Raw genomic sequence first — 24,406 nt, 5'->3', positions numbered from 1 at the left:
GTCCGTTTACAACAGATAATAAATAATATAATAACACAAATTCTTCGGTTTGTAAGTTATGAGATATATCAACAATTTTAAAATTAAATATAGATTAAGAGAGATGTTTGAATGCGCGCCAACTGACAGACGTCGGGCGGTATTTGGCGCCAAACGTATTTTAATCCTGTATTTTAAAACAAATGTTGTTTCGTTTTTATACAATGACATTTAAAATTGGACGACACGCATTCAAATATTAAACTTTGTATTTTGGGTTAATTTTAATATAACATTTGTATATTATTAATTAAATATCTCATAACAGCATTCTAGTTTTATCGAGATGCGTGGACTTTGTTTCGTTGACTCATTTACACGGTTGATATTATAATATACACATAATAAATTGTTAAATTTAATTTTAAAAAATAACTGTTGAGTTTCTGGTGGACTCTTTACAACAGATCAGTGTTCCTAGTCAGTGGTGGCTTACCATTTATATTGTTAAAATAATCGTCGATTCAAAATTGCATGTAAATGTCTACTTGCACCAATGTATTTTGAATTGAATTTAAATTTGTAATAAGGGCTTCTCTTACGTGCAAAACAAATTTCCGAATATATTTTTGTATGATATTTTAAAAATATTATTGTTCCTCGTGTGTTTAAAAATGTTTTTTTAAATCACTAGCAATAAAGTTGAACATTTTAAACATATACTTCCGTTTAACTTATAAGTCTTTATAAAAACGTATTTCATAGGGGCACGCTAAATAAAAAAAAATATAATTTTGGAAAATGGCCAGGACTTTCAAAGATGATTCAACCGAGTAGTACATATGTTTGCCTCTGAATACACGTATGAGTCAAGAACTTCAACTCTTCGAGAGTAGACCGTATATAGCCTTCCTGAAAAGTTACAGGAATTTGTATAAAGCGAAGTAACACGTCACGGGGAGTAAGGAGACAGCCTTGTCTTAAATATTATTACAATTATGAAATTGTTTCCAGATCATTCATAAGTAAAAGATGTATAAAATATTAAATCCGTAAATAAACATTAATCCTGTCATATTTTTTAAAAGGAACAATACCGTCTGACTGCTAAAAACGTAAAAAAACTTCGAGACATTTTTTGACTTGATGACGTCAAATAAAACACTCTTATAGACAAATGTTATTCAATTTTTAATAGTTCTTTTCGTCTTAGTTTCCCTTACGATGGTTTAGCAGCGATGTGGTAAAAAGTATATTAAAATATGTCATAGTTGTAATATCGGAGGCAGGGACATATCTAGGAGCAACAAAGACAATGAAACTTACAGCGCAAAAGCGCTGCGTGGCAATTTTAGAGATATATAACGCAGCGCTTTTGTGCCGTGTGGCATTTAAACGGTTAAGCAAGTTATAGCGTTGAAATTGCTTAATTTTCATGTCATTTAAGACAAACCACAAACTGTCACTTCTGAAATATCTCGTGTTTATCTTGTCAATCACCTTCCGTCAATCTAATAGCTCACGTATAGGTTTCTAGTACACCTATCCCCCGATTTACACGGTACTTGTTTTACACGTTTTCGCTTTTACACGGTTTTCCAAATAAGTTTTTTTTTGTTTTAATAACCGATTTTATTACCATCTCTCATAATGTAAACATTTTTGCTTCAAACATCGAATCGGCACAAATAACTTCGAGTGATGAAAGTGAATTCGAACCTTTGATCCCGTGAAAAGGAATGAGAATAATTTCTGACTGTGATAAAGGATAATAAAACACCTTTGGTTGTATTTTTTGTTCTTCCGTTTATTGTATTGTAATTTAAAAAAAACAGTGTTTCTGTAATATATTAAAAATTGTAACTTGTCAATGCATTTTATTTTTATTTCTGTGTACACCTAAAAATATTGAAAAAAATCACAACTGTTAAATAGCAAAATTATGCATTTTCAAGTTTTTCGATTTACACGGTTTTGACTTGAAAATATTTAATTTTCGATTTACACGTTTTTCTCAGGAACGTATATACCGTGTAAATCGGGGGATAGGTGTACTTCAAAATAATACATATCCAAGTGTAGAACAGTAACCACAAAATAAAAATAATCATATTTCGCAATTATTACAAGAATGTGTACAACAGCTGTATACAATTTCGCAATTTTAACAAACACTTCATTTCACTAACAATATTAAATAGAGCATAAATGTTTACACATCATATTAACATTTATATTGTAAACATCGCTAGCGGTACGTATATACATTTAATCGAATAAAATACATCTCATTGCAATTCACTGTAATTTATTAAAAGGTTATTTTGGTTTAAATAAACAAACAAAAGTAACGAATCACTTTAAGATGTTTATTTATGTTTAGTTATGCTGTTAGCATGAAGGTTTGTTATGTTTAGTTAAGAGCGGAGAATTTAAATTCAACATTTTTTTAAAGTAACGAACGCCATGGAGGTATAGTTCTGGAGGATGCTCAGAACCTCATGGAAAACGCATAGATCCTCGAAGAACATAAAAGAGAGGTTATCGTTGACTGTACAAATATAAACCGTTAAGTTCTTTGGAAATTACTCCCGTGATGAGGACTCGATGGAACGTCTGGTGATGAAAGGCAAGTGATCTCTTGGAACCTCTTCAACATAAATACATTCATGTACATTCATGTATTTATGTTGAAGATGTTCATACTCCAAAAACCGAGCTACATGGCGACGTGGACACCAGAACCAGCTGGGACATGACCACAACCACTCTTACAAGAGTGCATGAGTAGAAGATATTCTATTGACTTTGAGCGCTGTCAACTTTGACAGCTATTAAACTAAATAAAAACAATTTCAAGCAAAACAACATCGTAGGACGTCCACTGTTGAATATACGCTTTCACCAAATACCAATAGGATCGTTTGGAAGCGGTATCTAGTCCTTCCAACGACCTGAACAAAGTCCTCAATCCACTTTGTATGTGTACGTCTTCAGTACTTTAACCCTCCAGCGGCCATCTCTTCTAAGTGGCGTACCTCCCCACTGTCTCTTCACCTTACCTCTTCAGCCCTAGTCATGGCTTGAGTAGGTAGGCTCAAGCCATGACTAGGGCCAAGGAGGCCCAGAGTCAGAGACCACGTTTAGTATAGGCCAAGTGATATCTACTCGAAAGAAAGGCTTTTTGTCTTCTATCTGAATTGGGAGAAAACTGACCTCTCTGAGTCGCGAGTGTGGTACTTGAGTTGATTTATTAACATATCTTGTTAACATTTGCCTACAAAATAATAAACTTTCGAGGAAACATATCAATGTTATATATATAAATAAAATTGGAGTATCTCTTTTGATTAAAATAACCGCATTTAACTACATACACATGAATATATATAGTAAATATAACAAAATTACATTTGTTCCGGCTTAAATTTGAAATGACTGGAGCGATTTTGATAGGACCTATACTGACAGGTAGCTGATAAAAAAAATTTTCTTAACAAAAAGAACAAATATTTTTTTTATTAAATTCCACGTGGACGAAGTCGCGAGCACAGCTAGTGTTTCAAAAAATCTGACACACGCCATTCTCCACAGAATAAAATTTCCCTCCAAAAAAACAGTAGAATAAAAATAAGTCAAAAACCAAACGGGATTCATTTTCATTCATGTTTCTACACAACTAAAACTATTGGCTAGTTTTAATTTAACAGAAAAAAATAATACGAATTTAAAAGTTATCACTTTACTTATTTATTTAATGGAATAATAATGAACAATTACTAACAAGAAAAAGTTTCATATTTCGTACACCGCAAGACAATTTACAGTAATTATATTTTCATTGTAACGCTTAATAACAAGCAATAATTTATTATTACCTATTACGCATTTAATGCATTTGATTGACGTATAATGTTCGGTTTGGAAAACATGTTTTAATTTTCATTATATTATATTTTTCTCCTTATAAAATTGGTCATACCAAAAGTATGGGCGACTGGGAGGCGATATCCCCGTATTCATTTTAAAAACCAATGTAAAATGTTGCCTAAATAAGTAAAAAAATCTTGCTTGTAGAGTAAAATAAAAAAAAATTCAAAGTCGGATAGAATAAAACTAAAGAGTGCTAATATATAATATTGTAATCAATTTCTTGTTCTATAACAAAAATAAAAATTTACGTAGTGAAATAGTGCCAATATTTGAAAGTAATTAGCGATCAATTATTTTATTGACACACATTAAGACACAGATCTTAAATATCTGGTAAACTGACATTATAATGCATGTTTATTTAGAGTTTAACAAATATAGTTGCACCAAATTATTGTTTTTAGTTTAGGTAGTTCAAAATATTGTTTAAGGCCCAAGAAGTATATAATATATTTATAAAAATCTTGTTTATTTGTAAACAAGCATTAAGGCGATTGCGAGGTGACCAGCGCGTTATCACCCACCTCGCACACAAAATACAAATTCCCAAACGGTAATACCGGATATTAAATCTGAACTAAGAAAACATTCCGTCACACTTGCACGCATCGCCCTTGCCATAAGCCGCTTTGATAAGCGACGCTCTGTCTCTTTCTACCATATCGTAAGCTGTCCTGCTGGCTTGGCGTCCGTAGGTATGTTTTGAAGTGTATGCATAGTGTTACCATCATAAATCATTATTAATAAAAAGGAAATATGAGTAAATTTACATTTTTTAACATTTGTCAATATTTTCTTGTGTATTTATTTACATTTGTATATGTAAATATAAGATATACACACATTATATATATGTATATATATATATATATGTTTATTTATATATTCATAAACAAATTAATAAATATTTATGTATACAATATTTTAATATACTTTTTTTGCAAGCAGCTAGCTTTGCTTTTTAAATAAATAGTATCATTGTTGCCGAAGATTTTCAACATATTTTGCTCCACGCATCGTTGTCCTCACGAACGAACTTTCATTTCATCTTTATTTTGATGATTATTAGTATAACTACATTTGAGTAGATAGCCAGACATTATCTAAGATATTGCATATAAGATTTATAAACAAGATTTATAAACAAGATTTTTGTAAAATAAATATTACTATCTTTCGGGTTAAATCTTTTAGTGTAGCAACCCCAAGTACGCATCAGTGGTGGTAAACTATTCGCTTTTGTGATGTAGTGTAGTTTTGCCAGCTCGCTGCCGCACAGAATTAGACTTGTGCTCTCCGTGGGGGACAATTATATGGTGTACGAATAATCGTGGTTTTCGCGCCAATAGAAGTGGTAAATAAAAAATTATATTATTCAGTTTATAAAGTGAAAAATGTGAGCATAGCCGGCGCAATGGCGCGGGAATGCATATGTTAGAAACACTTCGAAAGTTGCGAATGCATTTTTCGAGATGCGTTGCTATTTGTAATATACCGGAATTTAATGTGTTAGTGTCGGTTGTGCTGTGAAAATGATAACCCGCCTCTGTTTCGTGGACGTGAGTAATGTTTACAATTAATAACATATATATATTTTTATTATGCGTCATAGTTTAGGGAAAACTTTTGCATTACCGAGAATTTTGATTTGTTTTTATTTAAATTTTTCCCTGTTGCGAGCTCGTTATTTGCCGCGCCTAAGCACGTTTTGTGTAGAAAGTTGATGCGTTTTCTTTTCCTAGTAACTAACAAAAAATGGCGCGATTTAAGATGTAGTTCTTCAGAACACTTGATTTTATTTAATCCATTAAATATATGGGTTATTTCTACCCTTATACAGCCTTGAAATGAAGAAAAACAAATTATTCACACGCTAATCTTAGAAACATGTATGACATACCTTATTATTATATCAGGTAAAATGTACAAATGCTCTCTCTTTAGAGTTTCTTTCCGTTTTTAACATTATAGTATTCTCTCACACTGTTATAGAACTTCCGATATCTATGCATAGGTTGTTGGAAGACGTTGGATGCAGGACTCTTCCAACCAGCTCTATTGGAAATTTATGGGGAAGACCTATGTCCAAAAGTGGCCTATAGTCTCATAACTGAAATAATGATAATGTTTTTGTCATATTTTTTAAAAAATAATATGTATTATTTTCGGTATATATGTATACTCCTTATATAATATCACTCGATATTATTAAAGGAGTATTTATTACCGTTTAAATTTCGAATTTTGGTTTTTTTTTCGTTTACTTACATAATCTTTTTCTTGATTGATTATCATTGTCTTATTGGCAATTAAAGTTTTGGCGGGAAAAACATATAGATAGGTTAGATTAAATCTCCTTTTTAGAAATTATTGACGAAGGTTGCCTCGAGAGGCTTAACTGGGACCATTACATATACATTGAACTGTATTCATATTCAAAAGTAGTTTTATTCAAGAAAGCATAAACATTTTTTTTTTAATACGTCATCATTTATTATGGACATTATATAGCGAGTATGTAAACTACCAGTGGCTCTAAATGCTATTCTGCTGAGAAGATCGACCAAAAAACATACCAGTTCTTCTTTTTAAATGATATTTAACAATTTTCATCTAAGATATGTTGTCAAACTTTCTTGTGTATGCGTATAATCACACCCATGAAGGATTTATTGATTTATTTCAAAACAAATTTTGTTGTTTAGTTTATTATCATTTTTTTATAGTAGTGTGCTACTTTTATACAAGAATTATATTGATGTAAATTTTTATATATATAGATATATGTGTATATATTATATTAGTATTCTTGTATGTATGTTTGTATATACGTATGTATTTTTATATACGTACACCCTTAATTGCCTTCTTTCATGTCTCTCTTCTCCGTCCAAAGGTTGTTTAGTAGAGACCGCCTCTGTACCATATGTATTGTTTCTTTTTTTCTCTTCTATTTATTATGTATAGTGTTAAAAAAAGTGTTAATAAATAAAAAAATAATATAAATATAATTTTGGCGTATCGATTTATTTAAAACAGAGAAGTCACTGAGTTTTTAGGTCACTTGAATAGGCACACGGCAAAACTCACGTGCTGTGAGTGTAGATCTTTGCTTGAGATGTGAAAAAAAAATAATATACCAAATATTCATTTTAAAAGATAGTTAATGACTAAACATTATAAATACCTACACGGGCGAGTGATTTGGCACGTTGACGCGACAGAGGGCAGCATAGACCTCCTCCAAAGATATCTATCCAGTGTGGTATTATAGTATGCAGAGGATGCTGCTGCCCATCTTCTGGAAACTTATTTCTGAATAGTGGTAATTATATACCCCCCTCATATAATACACAATATGAATTATATGAGGGCGACCGGAAAGTCATTTCGCTTTCTTAAGTTAAATTCACACGACTACATTTTTAACAAGTTTTTATTTCTAATCAACAATATATTCACATTCGTTATCAACAACCTTTTGCCATCTAGTATACAAATAGAAAGAGCGGTAAAAATCAATATGTCGAAATGACATTACTTTCCGATCCCCCTGTATATAAGATTGTACCCCGGGAATCGAAGCTGCGACATACGATCGCAAGTCTCTTTTATCTACCTCAGAGCTACACTGTTCAGAGTATTACATTGCCAGATTTTATTGTCAAATCTGTAATATTAAGCTTAAAATAAACAATCCAGTTAGATTGCATAATAAAGATAAAAATAATAAAACATTAAATGTCCAAAGATAAATTTCGTAGAACTCGAGTTATCCCTCGGTGATGTCATCGTTGAAATTTGTTATTCATCATTTACATGCATGTAGTCAATGTATATGAATCTTTTTAGTATTTTAAAATATCAACACATTGACTGCCACGTCAGTCATCTATGACTGACACCGATCTATCTATTCACGCCGCGTCAGTCATCGATGACTGACACAACTTTTCTTTCAGTTCTCGATAGTCACCAGTGACAGTTCTCTAAAATTTATCCAACAATTAAATCCACCTGATTATTAACGCTAGATTTGGCTATCAATGTACTTTAAGATATTCTACCTTTATTAGATTTTATTTAAACATGATAAATTTTAAAAAATTGTCCCTCGTATTTATCACAAAATGTCTATTTGCGAATGTATCGTTCAATCAAGTAAGTTCTATATTGATAGCATTGTACTTTGCATTGATATACCATGATAACAGCCCCCGCGGCTTGACGGAGAAGTCTTTATAAAACTGCGTGGCATTCAACGTGTTAAGTAAGAAAAGGACTAATATATAGCTACTTCCCCTATGTAGTAGTAGTCGTGCAATGAAGCGCACCGCCCGCTGATAAATGCGCGGTAAACAATACGAAACACAACTACCACCGTTAATCAACAACACGTGTTTGAGCCGTCCACGGGGCATCCTCAGGAGTAATGTTACACCGATTAGTGCGAAACACAGAGTCCTAAAGTCCTAAAATAAAGTTGTTTACAGACCTCTAGCAAAGGTCACCACGGTGTCCGCTCATGCGCTGTCTGCATCCAGTTACTTTTCGAGGTCTTAACTATGTCGTCGTTCCACCTAAGGCTTGCAACTCATGCACAGTCCACCAGCTTGTGGTCGCCACTCGAAAAATTGCGAGTTGACATCATTTAGCTGTAATTTTTTTTTTGTGTTCCTTATTTCATCTGCGATCAGTCCCAGGACTATAAGCGGATTTGTTGAGTGGTTATAGCTTTGAAAGGGGTCCCCCCGGCGGGACACACTCTTTGTTCGCCATCGAGCGTCTAGTCTCTGGATGTCATGGCGTTTAAGACGTTTCCTGTACTGGATGCAAGTCAATTCGGAAGCCAAGTCATTTGGGTGTTTGTCTAGCCGATTTTTATAAATAGTCGATGACTGCTGGATCTCCTTCTTTACTGTTTTGATCTCCAGAGCTTCGTGGATTTCAGAGTTCGTGAGGAAACATGGAGCATTTGTTATGGTACGCAGTATGCCATTTTGCAGCCTTTGTATGATGGTTATGTTGGAGTTACAAGCGCTTCCCCAGAGTTGGATCCCGTACGGTTTGAGTATTTGGCTGTAATAATTTACTTTTTTTACGAAGGCATTCTCTACCAGCTAACCGTCAAGCGGTGCAGAGATAAATAAATGAATAAGAGAAGGACGGACAGAAAAATATTTAGTCACTTCCGCACATGCAGTGGTAGTCGTGCAACAAAGTGCACCGCCCGCCAGCCCGCTGATAAATGCGTATAATTAGTATATTTAAGTGGCTAAATATTGGTCCTTTTCTTACTTAGAATGGTCTTCCGCAAGGTAACGCCTGATTCCATTAAATATTTAAGATCAGCATGCCTAGCTGAACAGGCGCGTTTATACGTTACGTATTTATCAGCGGGCTGGCGGGCGGTGCTCTTTGTTGCACGACTACCACTGCATGTGCGGAGGTGGCTAAATATTGGTCCTTTTCTTACTTAGGATGGACTTCCGCAAGGTAACGCCTGATTCCATTAAATATTTAAGATCAGCATGCCTAGCTGAACAGGCGCGTTTATACGTTACGTATTTATCAGCGGGCTGGCGGGCGGTGCTCTTTGTTGCACGACTACCACTGCATGTGCGGAGGTGGCTAAATATTGGTCCTTTTCTTACTTAGGATGGACTTCCGCAAGGTAACGTCTGATTCCATTAAATATTTAAGATCAGCATGCCTAGCTGAACAGACGCGTTTATACGTTACGTATTTATCAGCGGGCTGGCGGGCGGTGCTCTTTGTTGCACGACTACCACTGCATGTGCGGAGGTGGCTAAATATTGGTCCTTTTCTTACTTAGGATGGACTTCCGCAAGGTAACGTCTGATTCCATTAAATATTTAAGATCAGCATGCCTAGCTGAACAGACGCGTTTATACGTTACGTATTTATCAGCGGGCTGGCGGGCGGTGCTCTTTGTTGCACGACTACCACTGCATGTGCGGAGGTGGCTAAATATTGGTCCTTTTCTTACTTAGGATGGACTTCCGCAAGGTAACGTCTGATTCCATTAAATATTTAAGATCAGCATGCCTAGCTGAACAGGCGCGTTTATACGTTACGTATTTATCAGCGGGCTGGCGGGCGGTGCTCTTTGTTGCACGACTACCACTGCATGTGCGGAGGTGGCTAAATATTGGTCCTTTTCTTACTTAGGATGGACTTCCGCAAGGTAACGCCTGATTCCATTAAATATTTAAGATCAGCATGCCTAGCTGAACAGGCGCGTTTATACGTTACGTATTTATCAGCGGGCTGGCGGGCGGTGCTCTTTGTTGCACGACTACCACTGCATGTGCGGAGGTGGCTAAATATTGGTCCTTTTCTTACTTAGGATGGACTTCCGCAAGGTAACGTCTGATTCCATTAAATATTTAAGATCAGCATGCCTAGCTGAACAGACGCGTTTATACGTTACGTATTTATCAGCGGGCTGGCGGGCGGTGCTCTTTGTTGCACGACTACCACTGCATGTGCGGAGGTGGCTAAATATTGGTCCTTTTCTTACTTAGGATGGACTTCCGCAAGGTAACGTCTGATTCCATTAAATATTTAAGATCAGCATGCCTAGCTGAACAGACGCGTTTATACGTTACGTATTTATCAGCGGGCTGGCGGGCGGTGCTCTTTGTTGCACGACTACCACTGCATGTGCGGAGGTGGCTAAATATTGGTCCTTTTCTTACTTAGGATGGACTTCCGCAAGGTAACGTCTGATTCCATTAAATATTTAAGATCAGCATGCCTAGCTGAACAGGCGCGTTTATACGTTACGTATTTATCAGCGGGCTGGCGGGCGGTGCTCTTTGTTGCACGACTACCACTGCATGTGCGGAGGTGGCTAAATATTGGTCCTTTTCTTACTTAGGATGGACTTCCGCAAGGTAACGCCTGATTCCATTAAATATTTAAGATCAGCATGCCTAGCTGAACAGGCGCGTTTATACGTTACGTATTTATCAGCGGGCTGGCGGGCGGTGCTCTTTGTTGCACGACTACCACTGCATGTGCGGAGGTGGCTAAATATTGGTCCTTTTCTTACTTAGGATGGACTTCCGCAAGGTAACGCCTGATTCCATTAAATATTTAAGATCAGCATGCCTAGCTGAACAGGCGCGTTTATACGTTACGTATTTATCAGCGGGCTGGCGGGCGGTGCTCTTTGTTGCACGACTACCACTGCATGTGCGGAGGTGGCTAAATATTGGTCCTTTTCTTACTTAGGATGGACTTCCGCAAGGTAACGTCTGATTCCATTAAATATAAATAAATGAAGTCAAGTGAAACAAGATAACATTTTAAAAGACGAACAAATCAAATTGAAAAGGAAATAATTAGATAAAAACACCTTGTATAAACATACTAATGGCTACTTACTATAATTATATATAAATATGCTACTATTTATATAAATATAAAAATTCAATTATCGTGATGATTCAGCTTGTCAATCATCAGCTAACGAACCTTCGCTTTGAATGCACAACGTTTCCTGATCATCCTAATAACAACGATAGATAGAAATGTGTAATATATATTGCTTATACAGACAGACGGTTATTTTATTAAGTATGAAACGTATATTGCTTATCTAAGACTTAGAAAATTTTATCATACCTCAAAGAGTATAAAATAACCTATATATGTATGCACAGTTAATGCCGTTCTATTTTTAATGCTTCGTGACGTCACGAACTTCGGTTATCATCTCGGTGATAAAACTGTAGAAAATGCGTGATGTATTGTTTTCAAACATGTTCATACTACAACTATTGTATTGTTTTTTTTTTTATTGACCCCCGCTATTGGGGGTCCTCGTACCCCTATTTATGGTGGGATAGGGACTTTATTAGCATTTAATTTATTCACTTAATTATTTTTATTTTCATTTTCTTCTCTTTCATTCTTCACATAATCTTTGATTCTGTTCTTTTATACCACAATTCTATTTTACCATTCTTTCATCCTCTTTTCATTTTACATTTTCTTAATTTCTATTTTTTTTGTATCACATTTTTATCTTTATCTTTATCACAGTTTAATATTATTTATTTTTACATATCTTTTTTGTTTTTGTTTGTTGATGCCTAATTTTTATTTTTATCTATTGCATATTGTATAATTCTTTTGCAATAACTGAGGAATTCTTTCATGGTTTCTTTTCCGCCTATCAGGGAGGGTATTGTCTCCTCCCTGATTTCAACGCCAGACCGGCACTCGAAGCCGTGCCGGAGTCCCCCGAATGCGGGACACCGGGCCACAAGGTGGATCACGGTCTGGCCCACGCCCGGTTCACAGAAGCACGAGGGGTCCTCCTTGAGCTTGAACCTATGGAGGTACTCATATTACTATTGTATTGTTGTGCTATACAGTCTATTGTCTCATAATTTTGACGCTGTTAACATTAGAGGCTTTTATAGCTACGTTGGAATAGAGTTCAAGAAAATTCGAAATTTAGAATAGAAATTTGAATTCCAGTTTGCACAATGTTCGTACGAAGTAAGAAATCGTACACGAGTATATATGTAGTGTACTTTAGAGAATAGCGAGTCTATATACATAATATATCTAATATATAAAATTCTCGTGTCACGTTGTTCGAACTTGAACTCATCTGAAACGGCTTGACCGATTTTTACCAAATCTAATATGCGTATTCAGTAGGTGTGAGAATCGGTTACTATCTATTTTCTATACCCCTAAGTGATAAAGGTAGTTCACACTTATAAAATTTTTTTTTATTTTTTTAACGAAATTTTTTGTTTTTATTTTTTTAATGATACAGCATACAAGAATACATACATCCATAAATTTTCACCCCTCTACGATCAACCCTTATATTTTATTTGTAAATTAAAATATCAATTTTTTTTTGTAAATCAACGTTTGCGGGATCAGCTAGTATATATATATAATACTACTCGACAATCTAAGGTAGGATACTGATCCTACCTCGGATACCAGTAATTAGTCTGGTATCGTTGCACGAATGTTTTTTTTTGTTAATTACTCAAAAATATTACTTACCTCACATCCTTCACAAAGTGTTTCATTCTTCACGTCCTGATTTTTTACACATCGGCTTACTTCTCTCATCTACTTCTTATATTACAGTATATTTATTTACATACCTTACTCTTTTATTACATTTAACTTTTAGTTTCTTGTCTTATACTTCTGGGTTTTCGATGCGTTATTTTTCATAGTTTTGGTTTTATTACTGCACAAATGCTTAGTTGTCTGTAATTACGTCGTTGTTCGATTAGTTTTGACCGTGAGTACATTTCGAAAATCAATCTGGTCAAGTACTTCAACAGGTAGGTAGACGTGATATTTTGTTATGGTCAAAAACAAACCTATTGTACTCTCATCGATCGATGACGGAATCTATGACGGAACCTAACACGCGGAAGATGAAAAATAAAGTGTCTAAAAACAGAGATTACATAAAACAGCTGAAAAACTTTCTATTGTTTTCAAATTAAACTGAAATTATTTAAAAAAATAAATCAAAGTATCTAGTTCGAATAATAATAATTTTTTAATAATAAAACAATTACACATCATATCGACAAAGAAAGGAAGCTTCCACTTGCATTGCAAATCAAATTGTTTTTATTGCTACTTCGAAAACACTTTTCATTTTTAAACAGTTTTATTTAGTTCGATCCGTACGGAATTTGTTTGTTTTGGGTCAAAATTAGAAATTGAAATTTAAGCACCTTCCCGTTGTCAGATTGATCTGAAATTTGGTACACACATTTAATTTAGATGACAATACAATATAATAAAAACAATAACATTACAAATCTAAGATGGCCGCCGATACAAAACGGCGGATTACATATTTTTCCTTAACCCCCTCAATATGGTTATCAAATGAAAGGGTTACACTAGTAAAACACGATGATTATGTCAAAATTTAAAATTCAAGATGGACGCCGTTCCAATATGGCGGACTAGGTACATATTTTTCCACAACCACCACAATATGGGTATCAAAAAACTGTTTAACTCAAAAGTTTTTTAAATGTATTTATTAACAATACTCTCCGCTTCTAACATAACAGATTAGCCTTTCGTTTTAATGTCAAGCACATCAAAAACAATAGAACAGATGCCACTAAAAATAAGCACTTTTTATTAATTATTGGCAAAGCATTTGACCTCTGTATCAGGCGAGACGAGACGGAATTCATATACAATATTAGTATAATTAATTCGCGTTAAGAATTGTAAAGTCGTGTCACAGTGACCAGTTGAAGCTGTACTTTCAAATGAAGCAGTTGTTTCCAATGATTTGATTGGTTAGGTAGATATATTTTTAAATCGCCTATAGGCCAAGCATTACACCTCTGTGTCGTCTGATGTTAAGCGAGGTCTACGATGCTAAATGCTTGCGTAGTTACCTATTCAGTCTTGATTTAAAGGCTTCCATATATATAAAAAGCCTCCCTGATGAGAGACGCAAGATGTCGTCACTCTCTTGCAATATGCAAGAATTATAATAAAGAAGGTAATAAAAAGGTAAGGAAAACACGTGTTGAGGGATTTGGCGGTGGCGGTTGTGTGATTCGCATTGTTTGCCGCATACGCATTTATCAGCGGGCTGGCGAGCGGTGCACTTTGTTGCACGACTACCACTGCATGTGCGAAAGTTGCTAAATATTGGTCCTTTTCTTATTTAGGATGGACTTTCGCAAGATAACGCCTGATTCCATTAAATATTATTCTAATGCCCAGTTATTCTTGTATAGTATTGTTACCTACTGTGGGTTCTGACTCGAAATGAAACACCACTGGTTCACAAGGAGTCCTTTATTTACAAATTAGATGGTCACCCTAATTTAACACAAAGTATACTTTCGCTTAGTTCAACTTACGCTTCCAAATCGCACAAGAAATCACTGTCCAAATAACTTGCCAGATAGTCATTCTGTATCACTAATAACTAATAAATGAAAGTGGCTAAATATTGGTCCTTTTCTTATTTAGGATGGACTTCCGCAAGGTATCGCCTGATCCATTAAATATTTCGAACTGGTACTTCTATCTACCCCACAAATAAATAAAAATACAAACTATATATTTATCGTCGATGCAAAGAACGGTGTAAGTGCGTGTACTTATAAAATTTAAGTAATAACTCGAATGTTCGACGGGCGACGCTGTGGGTCGCGGCATAAATCATCTGATGGCGGTTATGTGCACGTGTTTATTTGTACATAGAAGTTATTTATTACATGTACATGTCATAATTTTCTCAATAATTTCTGAACGATTTTCTATATTTCTTTTTTAACTGATGGATTACCACTGCATGGCATATGCCTCCCTCAAAGATCATCATGATGACTTGTCCTGTACTGTCCGCATCCTATGTGCTGCCCCTACAGCATTTGAGGACTCCGCAGGTGCGAGAAGGCAGTGCGCTAAGTTTAACACCTAAGTAGCAAAGGTTGTAGGCTCCCTGAAAAACCTCGACTCTGATCGCTACATACATTTTCTAAGGTTTTATACGCCGCCAAGCTTTTAGATCACTGCGGTGAACGCTCTGTGATCATGCTGAAGTGGACCTCAACTAGGACTGGAACTAGTCGATAGCGTTCCGTATCATAATGTTTATGTATCATCATCAGCAGGATAACGGTTGTACCGAAATAAAAACGTTCAAATAATAAAATACATAATTATTAATGACAATAGATTAATGCTAATGTGTTAATTGGTGCAATTAAATATAATTTACTTCAAATGATAAGGTGATTTGGAGGTAAAGTCGTATTTTGATTTTGATAGTTTTACGAGCTAAGCTAAATGTGATATAAATAGTTAATGTAAATCCTTGTATTCTTGTATTGTCCACTCACTCCAGTCCAATCACACAGAGACTCTGTGTTTGGCACTAATCGGTGTAGCATAGCTCCTGAAGATGCTCCGTGGAGGGGTGAAACACGTGTTGAGTAATTTAACGGTGGCAGTTGTGTAATTCGCATTGTTTGCCGCATACGCATTTATCAGCGCGCTGGCGGGCGGTGCACTTTGTTGCACGACTAGCACTGTATGTGCGGAAATGGCTAAATATTGGTCCTTTACTTACTTAGAATGGACTTCTGCAAGGTAACGCCTGATTTCATTAAATATCTAAAATAGTAGTCGAGACAGGGGCGGCTTAACCTATAGTGCAGGGTGTGCAATGCACACGGGCGCCGCGACGCTCCCGGAGACAGCTAAGAGCATCGTCTTGGAATCTATCGCGGTTCGCCGATTAGTTTCGCAACAGTGATGTGCTACAGGCATAAAAATAACAAGTGTTATTCTGCCGTCATAAGAAGAAAGGCCGTAACTCATTCCATACTGTAAGCTATACCTACTTATAAAACAGCTTGTTGGAATATGAACAAAACTTTCTTGTTACGATGGCAAAGTTAATAGTTGCTACACGAGCTAGGGCCGCCCCTTAGTCGAGACGTTAAATAAGTATCTATTTTAATATAAAATATGACACAGTGAACGCGGTACATTGAAACAGAGCGTTTTGTTTGTTATACAGAGCAAACTGAGGTAATTTGACATTATTAAAATAATGTCAGGTGCTTTGTTAGGTGAAGCGTCTTTTATATTCCAATAGTATCTTTGTTAAGAGGCACGCCAGTGATATATATATATATATATATATATATATATATATATGTGTGTGTGTGTGTGTGTGTGTGTGTGTGTGTGTGTAATTATTTATATAAATGCTATTTTTAGTGAAGTCGTAGTTGTTCTATTGTTTTTGATGTGTTTGACATTAAAAACAAAAGGCTAATCTGTTATGTTACAAGCGGAGAGTATTGTTAAATGTGATTGTTAGAAATGAAAGGTGCTATGAAATTAGTAATAAAGCATTGCTTATATATATATAAATAACAGGTTTTTTAAGGCCCTCTCTATTGGAGGTCTTCCGTACACATCTATCTGGGAAGGAACAGGGTCTTTAAATTCTTCAAAACTTACTTTACTTTTCATATATTTTTCGTAACAATATCTTACGTTCTCCTGGCTTCTTATACCCATCGCCTTCCTTACTTCTCTAATAGATTCAGGCGTTACTTCGCGGAAGTCCATCCTAAGTAAGAAAAGGACTAATATAAAGCTACTTCCGCTATGCAGCAGTAGTCGTGCAATGAAGTGCATGGCTCGCCATCCCCTCCACGTGGCACCCTCAGAAGTAACGTTACACCGATTAGTGCCAAACACCGAGTTTCGGTGTTTAACGGTAGTAGTTGTGTAATTCGCATTGTTTGCCGCACGCGCATTTATGAGCGGGCTGGCGGGCGTTGCACTTCATTGCATGACTACTGCTGCATGGCAGAAGTAGCTATATATTAGTCCTTTTCTTACTTCTTTACTTCTCTGCCGTTCTAATATTCCAGTAGGTTACTTCTTTATAGTAAAGTACAGTTTTATGAATTGTATTTTTTCCTTCTTTTCATGTCTATCTATCTTATTTTTCACATACTTTCCTTCCTATCCTTGTGAAATGTTGCAACAACCATGGACATTCCTTTATTAACATCCTTCAAAAAAAAAACGAAATTGTAAGTTCCACAGTAGATGCAAAGATCAGTCGGCATCATGCGTAGTTAAATCGGTTCAACGTCCGATAGAGTAAATATTTAGAGCGCTACACCCCGGCGTGCGTATAATCGCTTCATTTCAACCAGGGCTTGTCAAACTGCGGCCCGCTTTATACGTTACTAGTTAACCCTTCTCTTGATAATGTATCTGTAGAGATACATGAGACTTAAAAAAAAAGTGGCATCAATTTTGAACGCAAAGTAATCATTTGTATGTGAATGTTTAAGTAATTTCTTAATTTTCGAACGCTTGTTCAGTTTTTTCTGTTGGCATCCTTGGGTCTTAAAAGTCAAGTTGTATGATTATTAATGTAATATTAAAAAAGTCTGCCAAGTTAAGGGTTAAAAAGGAAACAAAAAATATTTTTTAAAACAAACACACAGAAGACAATTAAAAATTTTATGGTTTTAAAGATATGTAAAATGTTTTTGATTCAACGTTTACATGTATATTTTTTGACGTCAAGATGAGTGAACATACTTTATCATTCAGATGAAATGCATCAGACTAAATAATAGGCGAAAGAAACTCAACATTGATGATAAAGATAAAATTCATTTATTCAACAATGAAACTTTTACAGAACATTTGTTGATCACCATCAGGTTGTGAAGAAGAAGCAGGAAGAAACTCCTCAACAACACATCTTTTAATAATGTTTAACAATACAGATTAAACATATACACTTTATCTGTAATGATCTAAATGAAATCAAAATAATCAATCGACATCACTGCCAAGAATTCTTGTCATTTAAATATTCGTTTATTGAATTAATGTGCATATTGCGTTAGTTAAAAAAAAAATTAAAAACACTAGTTGTGTATAGAATGTGCGGCCCGCTATCCCATGTAGTTTGGACTGCCCTGATTAAAACAAGCCTCAATGTATTCACAAGCGTCGATCGCGGTGTAATGCATTCAGAAAATTCCATACCACGAACGGGGGCACACGCAGATTAAAAATGAAGGTAGTTGGAAAAATAAAGCTGTTTATGTAATCAGACAGATAGATCGTCGCATTATGGGTAGCATATACTATCTGTGAACGTATTTATTACAGCGAGAAAAAGTCAATCAGTTACATGGTCTTGCATGTTAAAGAGAGAAGGAAAATGTACAATAATCATGCGATCTCTACCAGCACCAGAATATAACGAAAGGAGTACCATTGACAAATTTAATCTGTGATATAGTCAGTAAGAAAGAAAATATAAATAGAATCAATAAATGTAAATGTACAATCCAGGATAGAAGGTGATAAAAGTGAAGCGAATGTATGTATGGAAAAGAAAGAGAAGGAATGAAAGATAAAGAGAACAAAGAAGAACTAATGGAGGACGTCAGATGAGCGGCACTTACATAGACCGACTCGCGCGACTGACAAAACGTCACATAGATAGTGTGGGACAGAGATAACGCTCTACAAAGCCGAAATTAGCCGATTGTCTCTTTCCAAAGGTCGATGTGCAATATTTATCGCCGGGTGCTATAATTCGAATTTTGGAAAGTATTTTTAATCTATATAATGACAATATATATATACATTCAAACCCTTTAAAGATGTTAAACCTGTTTTCCAATACCCTGTATGTGCATTATTATTGCAGCATTATTCAATGAATATGTGTTTACTTTAGTTAAAAAAATAATAATTAGCCTTTGCTTGAGATATTGCACTACAAAGCCGAAATTAGCCGATTGTCTCTGCAAAGGTCGATGTGCAATATTAATCGCCGGGTACTGTAGTACTGTTTCACCGATGTTTTGTTTTTACTTTTAAAATAATTGATTATATGATATAAGAATTGTCTTTCTATCTTCCTGGGCCTCGAAGAGCAGCCTACCATCGTCTACCAATGACAATGAATATAAAATACTACGTGATTTTTTTTAAAAAAAAAACCCTGTTCACACATTTTAAGTGAATACGAGTAGAAAAAAAAACAGCATAAAAGTGCAGTAAATAAGCTGAAGTTATATTAAGACATGAAATTGATTCAATCAACACTCTCATTTCAAATTTCGAATAGCTATATATAGCAGTCTCAAAAAAAAGCTATCTTAAAGCTAATTTCGGTAGCTTCGTCGTTCGACAATAGGATAGTTATGTGCTTGTTTTTTATACAACGCGCCGCGGGGGATAATTACAAGCGATAGACGCCTCGTCTGAACAGCTTGACGCCGACATACTATTCAGGGCTGGCACAAAATTAATTAAAAAAAATTCAATTAAATAATCAATACGCTTTAGATTTTTTTTATCCTTTATATGTATGCGGCAAACAATGCGAATCACACAACCGCCACCACCAAATCACTCAACACGTGTTTCACCCCTCCACGGGGCATCTTTAGGAGCTATGTTACACCGATTAGTGCCAAACACAGAGTCTCACAGTGAACTCATGCGCATTTATCAGCGGACTGGCGGGCGGTGCATTTCATTGCATGACTACCACTGCATGCGCGGAAGTGGCTAAATATTGGTCCTTTTCTTACTTAGGATGGACTTCCGCGAAGTAACGCCTGATTCCATTAAATTTATCCTTTATAGGTGAAACATTTGTCCTCTGTCTCGGGTGATGACGATGACGAGACATACGTTGGTACATGCTAGCCCAGAACAAACCCATTCACTTGTCATGAACACCCCCTAAGTTATTTGCTGGAAACATTGACGCCAGTAAGTTGTTCGACTCCTTGGCTGTTACTATAAACAGTATTAGCAGAACGCATAGTGCGGTTGGAAGGAATTTTAATACCGGATGTCGCGAAATCGCACGTCTTGTTGTCCGATAGAAGAAACACGGAGGAATTGTTAAGTGTAAATCAGACGCCGTGTCCAAAATGCAGTCTTGTTCAAGTTTCAATGACATGTCAGGCAATAGACGCCAACAGCAAGAAATGGGACTTCCCCGTATATAGACCACGAAGACCGGTCTTACGCTGTTCGCATCCAGTGATTTCCCGCAACGTTATGCTGTTGGGCCACTGTTGGGATGCCTTCCCACGCCGCATCTACCATTTCACTACAGTGACAACCCTATGAAAAAACATTCGCTCAATTACAGTCGACTTGCTTTGACGTTTCAAATCTATATTCATTTGAATAGACAGAGAAAGTCAATTTATTTCTGTTCAAATATCCATTACACATAATACGTGCGGGTAATTTGATATATTTTTAACGACATTTAGTGATACACGTGTTCATTACACATGTTCCCGGGTGTCGATACAATTGTATACTGAGTGATTGGATGTAGGTGTAAAAAAGTTAGCTGCCAGTCTGATGCCGGTCTCGCGCCGGCGCGAGATGCATACTGATTAATTTTTATGTGTCCCATGCTGTGTAGATGCGACGGTAGTGCGGGAACGACTGGAAACTCAGTTCGTCTGCTACTCACGCGTCGCTAAGTATTTGACACCATGAGATGTCTGTCCTTACGACGTTTTGCCTTCAATGTAGTTTAAATTTGATACTCTTCTAACTTCAGTTTAAATAACTGTTATGACCTGGAACGAAGTACACCGCCCGCCAGCTGATGATAAATGCGCATGCGTCAAACAATGCGAATTACACAACTGCCACCGCCAAATTACTCAACACGTGTTTCACCACTCCACGGGGCATCTTCAAGAGTTATGTTACACCGATTAGTGACAAACACAGAGTCACTCTCGTTATGAAGTTTCAGTTACTTCTAGAGGATTAGGTTAGGTACCAATTTCGTTCTACAATCCTATACCTTTCATGAAGTGTTCATCTAAACGAATTAAGAACACAGCGGCTTTTGAATCTGGTGAAATTGGAGTATATCGCGGCCCAGAGTCACGTTTACCAGTGAACTTTGCTACCTTAAGGTTTTAGGCGAAGCCTTCTGCAGCATGCTCCTACATAGCCAATTGACACTCACTGCATAGCATAAGCCTTCACTAAGATCTGCACGATGACCCGTGTTAGCGTTGCCTTCGTCCAACGACTCCCACGACAACTACGTTGTTGGTTCTCGTAGCGAGGAGTCTATCTACGTAGCATCTACGGGATCGTGGTCGCCATTCGACCCTCAACTGCCACTTGGCATTGTAAGATAAAATAAACTCTACCACCGAAAACACTGTGAAACTGAAAATAACAAAAATAATAATTTTTTTTTTAATGGTCCCCGCTGTTGGGGACCTCTCGTTCCCCTATCTCGTGTGGGACAGGAACTTTTTAATCCTAGTAATTTATTTATATTTTTTATTATTATCATTCTTCTCTTTCATATATCATCTTATCTGTCGTACTGTTTCTTTCATTCTACAATTTTCCCAGTCTTTCTCTTTCATTCCATTAGCCATGCATCCATACTCAACCACTACATTCTAGGTTTCCTTACTATTTTATTTTGCAACATTATTTATTGTTCAAATATTTAACACGTAATTTCTTTGTAATTATCATCTTATATTATACTATTTATTACACTATTTTTGGTACTACTATATTCCTTTTATTTCTATATTTTAGTGTTCGTTTTATTTTTACCTATTGCATTTATTACCACCTTCCTGCAGTAGCTGAGGAAGCATTCTCATTCCCCTTCGTCTTGCATGATGGCCGAGATATTCCTTTCCTCTATCTTTTTGCCCATCCGGCATTCGGAATCTGTGCGCAGTCTTCCGAACGCCGGACTGTGGGCTACAAGGTGGACCAAACCTTGAGCTTGAGCCTGTGAAGGTACTCAGAGAACCCCCCGTGTCCCGTGAAGAGCTGGACCAAGGCCGTATCCATCTCGACACTGCGGAGCACGCGGTAGGCTGAAATGGCGTCTGGGAAAAATATCCTCGTCACTAAAGCCGTCAAAAATAATAATAAGGTGATAGTCTCGGTGCAATGAGTCTTTGTTACTAATACGTCGGATCGCGCCCCGGCGGGCTGCACGGGGTCGGCCGGGGTCGAGCGGGGTCGGCCGGGGTCGGGCAGTCAATTGTCCTGCCCCGTCGGCGCCGCTCGTTGTTTTAATTGCTTCACACTCTGCGTTTGTTTAGTTGTGGTTTAATTACTTTAACTTCAATTTAATGACACTTGCCTTGTTTGTTTATGACACCAGTAATTGAGTGTAGCGAATGAGTTAAACGACAAGGGACAGTCGAGATATAAAATGCATGTATTGTTTTGATATTCATTTCAACTGTGTACTTTTTAAACTGTCATGTGATTGAACATCTTACGGATAAGATTATGATGATGAAGTGATCAGTTGTAAATATCCAGAGTCCAGACCGTTATGTTTTATTTTTGTATTAAACAAAGTTTTGTAGCGCACAGGTGTCGCCAGAGGATCGCGAATACCTTCACGCCCGGCGTCCATTTTGAATATTTAATCATTATTCAGACATGTACCCGCGTAATTATTCCACAATGACAGATAATACCTATTCAGATGCGGTTGTTAGGTGATTTTAAAAGGCGGTTTTTAAATTAGACCAAAGGTTAATATAGTGGTTTGATATTGCGTCTTGTGTTCGTTGGTTAAAAGATCTTTTGTCTACTTGGAAATTAAGATATCTCCAGAAGAATCAGGATCACGGACGTGGGTTGACGAATTGAACTGAAGTGGAAGTAGGCGGGGCAAAGGAAAGAAAGGTTTTCGAACCATGAGCAGGTAGACGCGGCGTGGGTAGGTTAGGTTAGGTTAGGTTAGGTTAGTCTACCTCATTTGGTGGAGCGACGCCTTAGTTTAAGTCATACATGCACAGAACGCGGCATTTCGAATACTGGTGGCTCGCCGATAGCAAAAATAATACTCTCGTACATTCAAAAAATATACTTATCTCCCGATTTACACGGTAGATACGTTCCTGAGAAAAACGTGTAAAACGAAAATTAAAAATTTTCAAGTCAAAACCGTGTAAATCGTAAAACTTGCAGAAAATGCATAATTTTGCTGTTTAACAGTTGTGTTTTTTTCAATATTTTTAGATGTACACAGAAATAAAAATAAAATTCATTGACAAGTTAGAATATTTAATATATTACGGAAACACTGTTTTATATTTAATTACAATAGATTAAACAGAGGAACAAAAAATAAAACCAAAGGTGTTTTATTATTCTTTATCACTGTCAGAAATTACTCTCATTCTTTTTTTCGGAATCGAAGGTTCGAATTCACTTTCATCACTCGAAGTTATTTGTGCCGATGCGATGTTTGAAGCAGAAATATTTAAATTATGAGAGATGGTAATAAAATCGGTTATTAAAACAAAAAAAAAACTTATTTGAAAAACCGTGTAAAAGCGAGAACGTGTAAAACAAGTACCGTGTAAATCGGGGGATAGGTGTATTGAATTCTATTCCAGAATAACACCAAAAAAAATAATTAGCTATACTTCTGGCGGCCGGCCCGCCATCAGTTCATGATTTGCCCGAGTGGCCCCTAGTCTTAATAAGTCTGTTCATCCATGGTTTAAGTCGTGGAAATGGTCTGAATGCGTGCAGCGCAGGAACTGTCATCGTGGTGTTCTTTCCTGGAAGTATATGCTTTCCAGAGTGCATCCATCAGATACAAACAAAGAAAGAAGATGCATACGATTCATCATCACACCATTTCAGCTGTAATACGTTCACTGATGAACAAAAGACTCCTCTGGAGACATCCAGTACGATCGCTTGGAAACACTGCCTTCCGACTACCTTCACTTTAACATAAAACATATGATTCAAATAGGAAAAAACCTTCTGTACTTAATTTAAATAAAAACGTTGCGATTACATCTATCATTACCGTTAAGCAATGTAACGGATTTTCCCATACGCGTTAATATGGTACGTGTGCGCCAAA

At 36.2% G+C, this 24,406-nt stretch overlaps 1 protein-coding gene across 2 annotated transcripts in view; it reads left to right on the top strand.

Moving 5' to 3' along the window:
• The first annotated feature begins 5,160 nt into the window (after positions 1-5,160).
• The window catches only part of hfw (leucine-rich repeat domain-containing protein hfw), a 67,754-nt gene continuing 48,508 nt past the window's right edge, over positions 5,161-24,406 (top strand). The window contains exons 1-2 of one of the 2 annotated variants that reach the window (XM_068777023.1): positions 5,161-5,471; positions 12,123-12,284. In XM_068777023.1, coding sequence (XP_068633124.1) covers positions 5,445-5,471; positions 12,123-12,284 — 189 coding nt within the window. In that variant the 5' untranslated portion in view covers positions 5,161-5,444. The remainder of the gene's footprint in view (positions 5,472-12,122; positions 12,285-24,406) is intronic. The other variant, XM_068777024.1, reaches the window with a different exon arrangement.

The sequence above is a fragment of the Battus philenor genome, unplaced genomic scaffold (genome assembly GCF_028537555.1).
Source record: "Battus philenor isolate CCGP_79_NKW_IND1 unplaced genomic scaffold, ilBatPhil1.0.hap1 SCAF_13, whole genome shotgun sequence".
Classification (NCBI taxonomy): domain Eukaryota; kingdom Metazoa; phylum Arthropoda; class Insecta; order Lepidoptera; family Papilionidae; genus Battus; species Battus philenor.
Note: the sequence above shows the minus strand (reverse complement) of the source record. Positions and strands in the feature narration are given on the sequence as shown.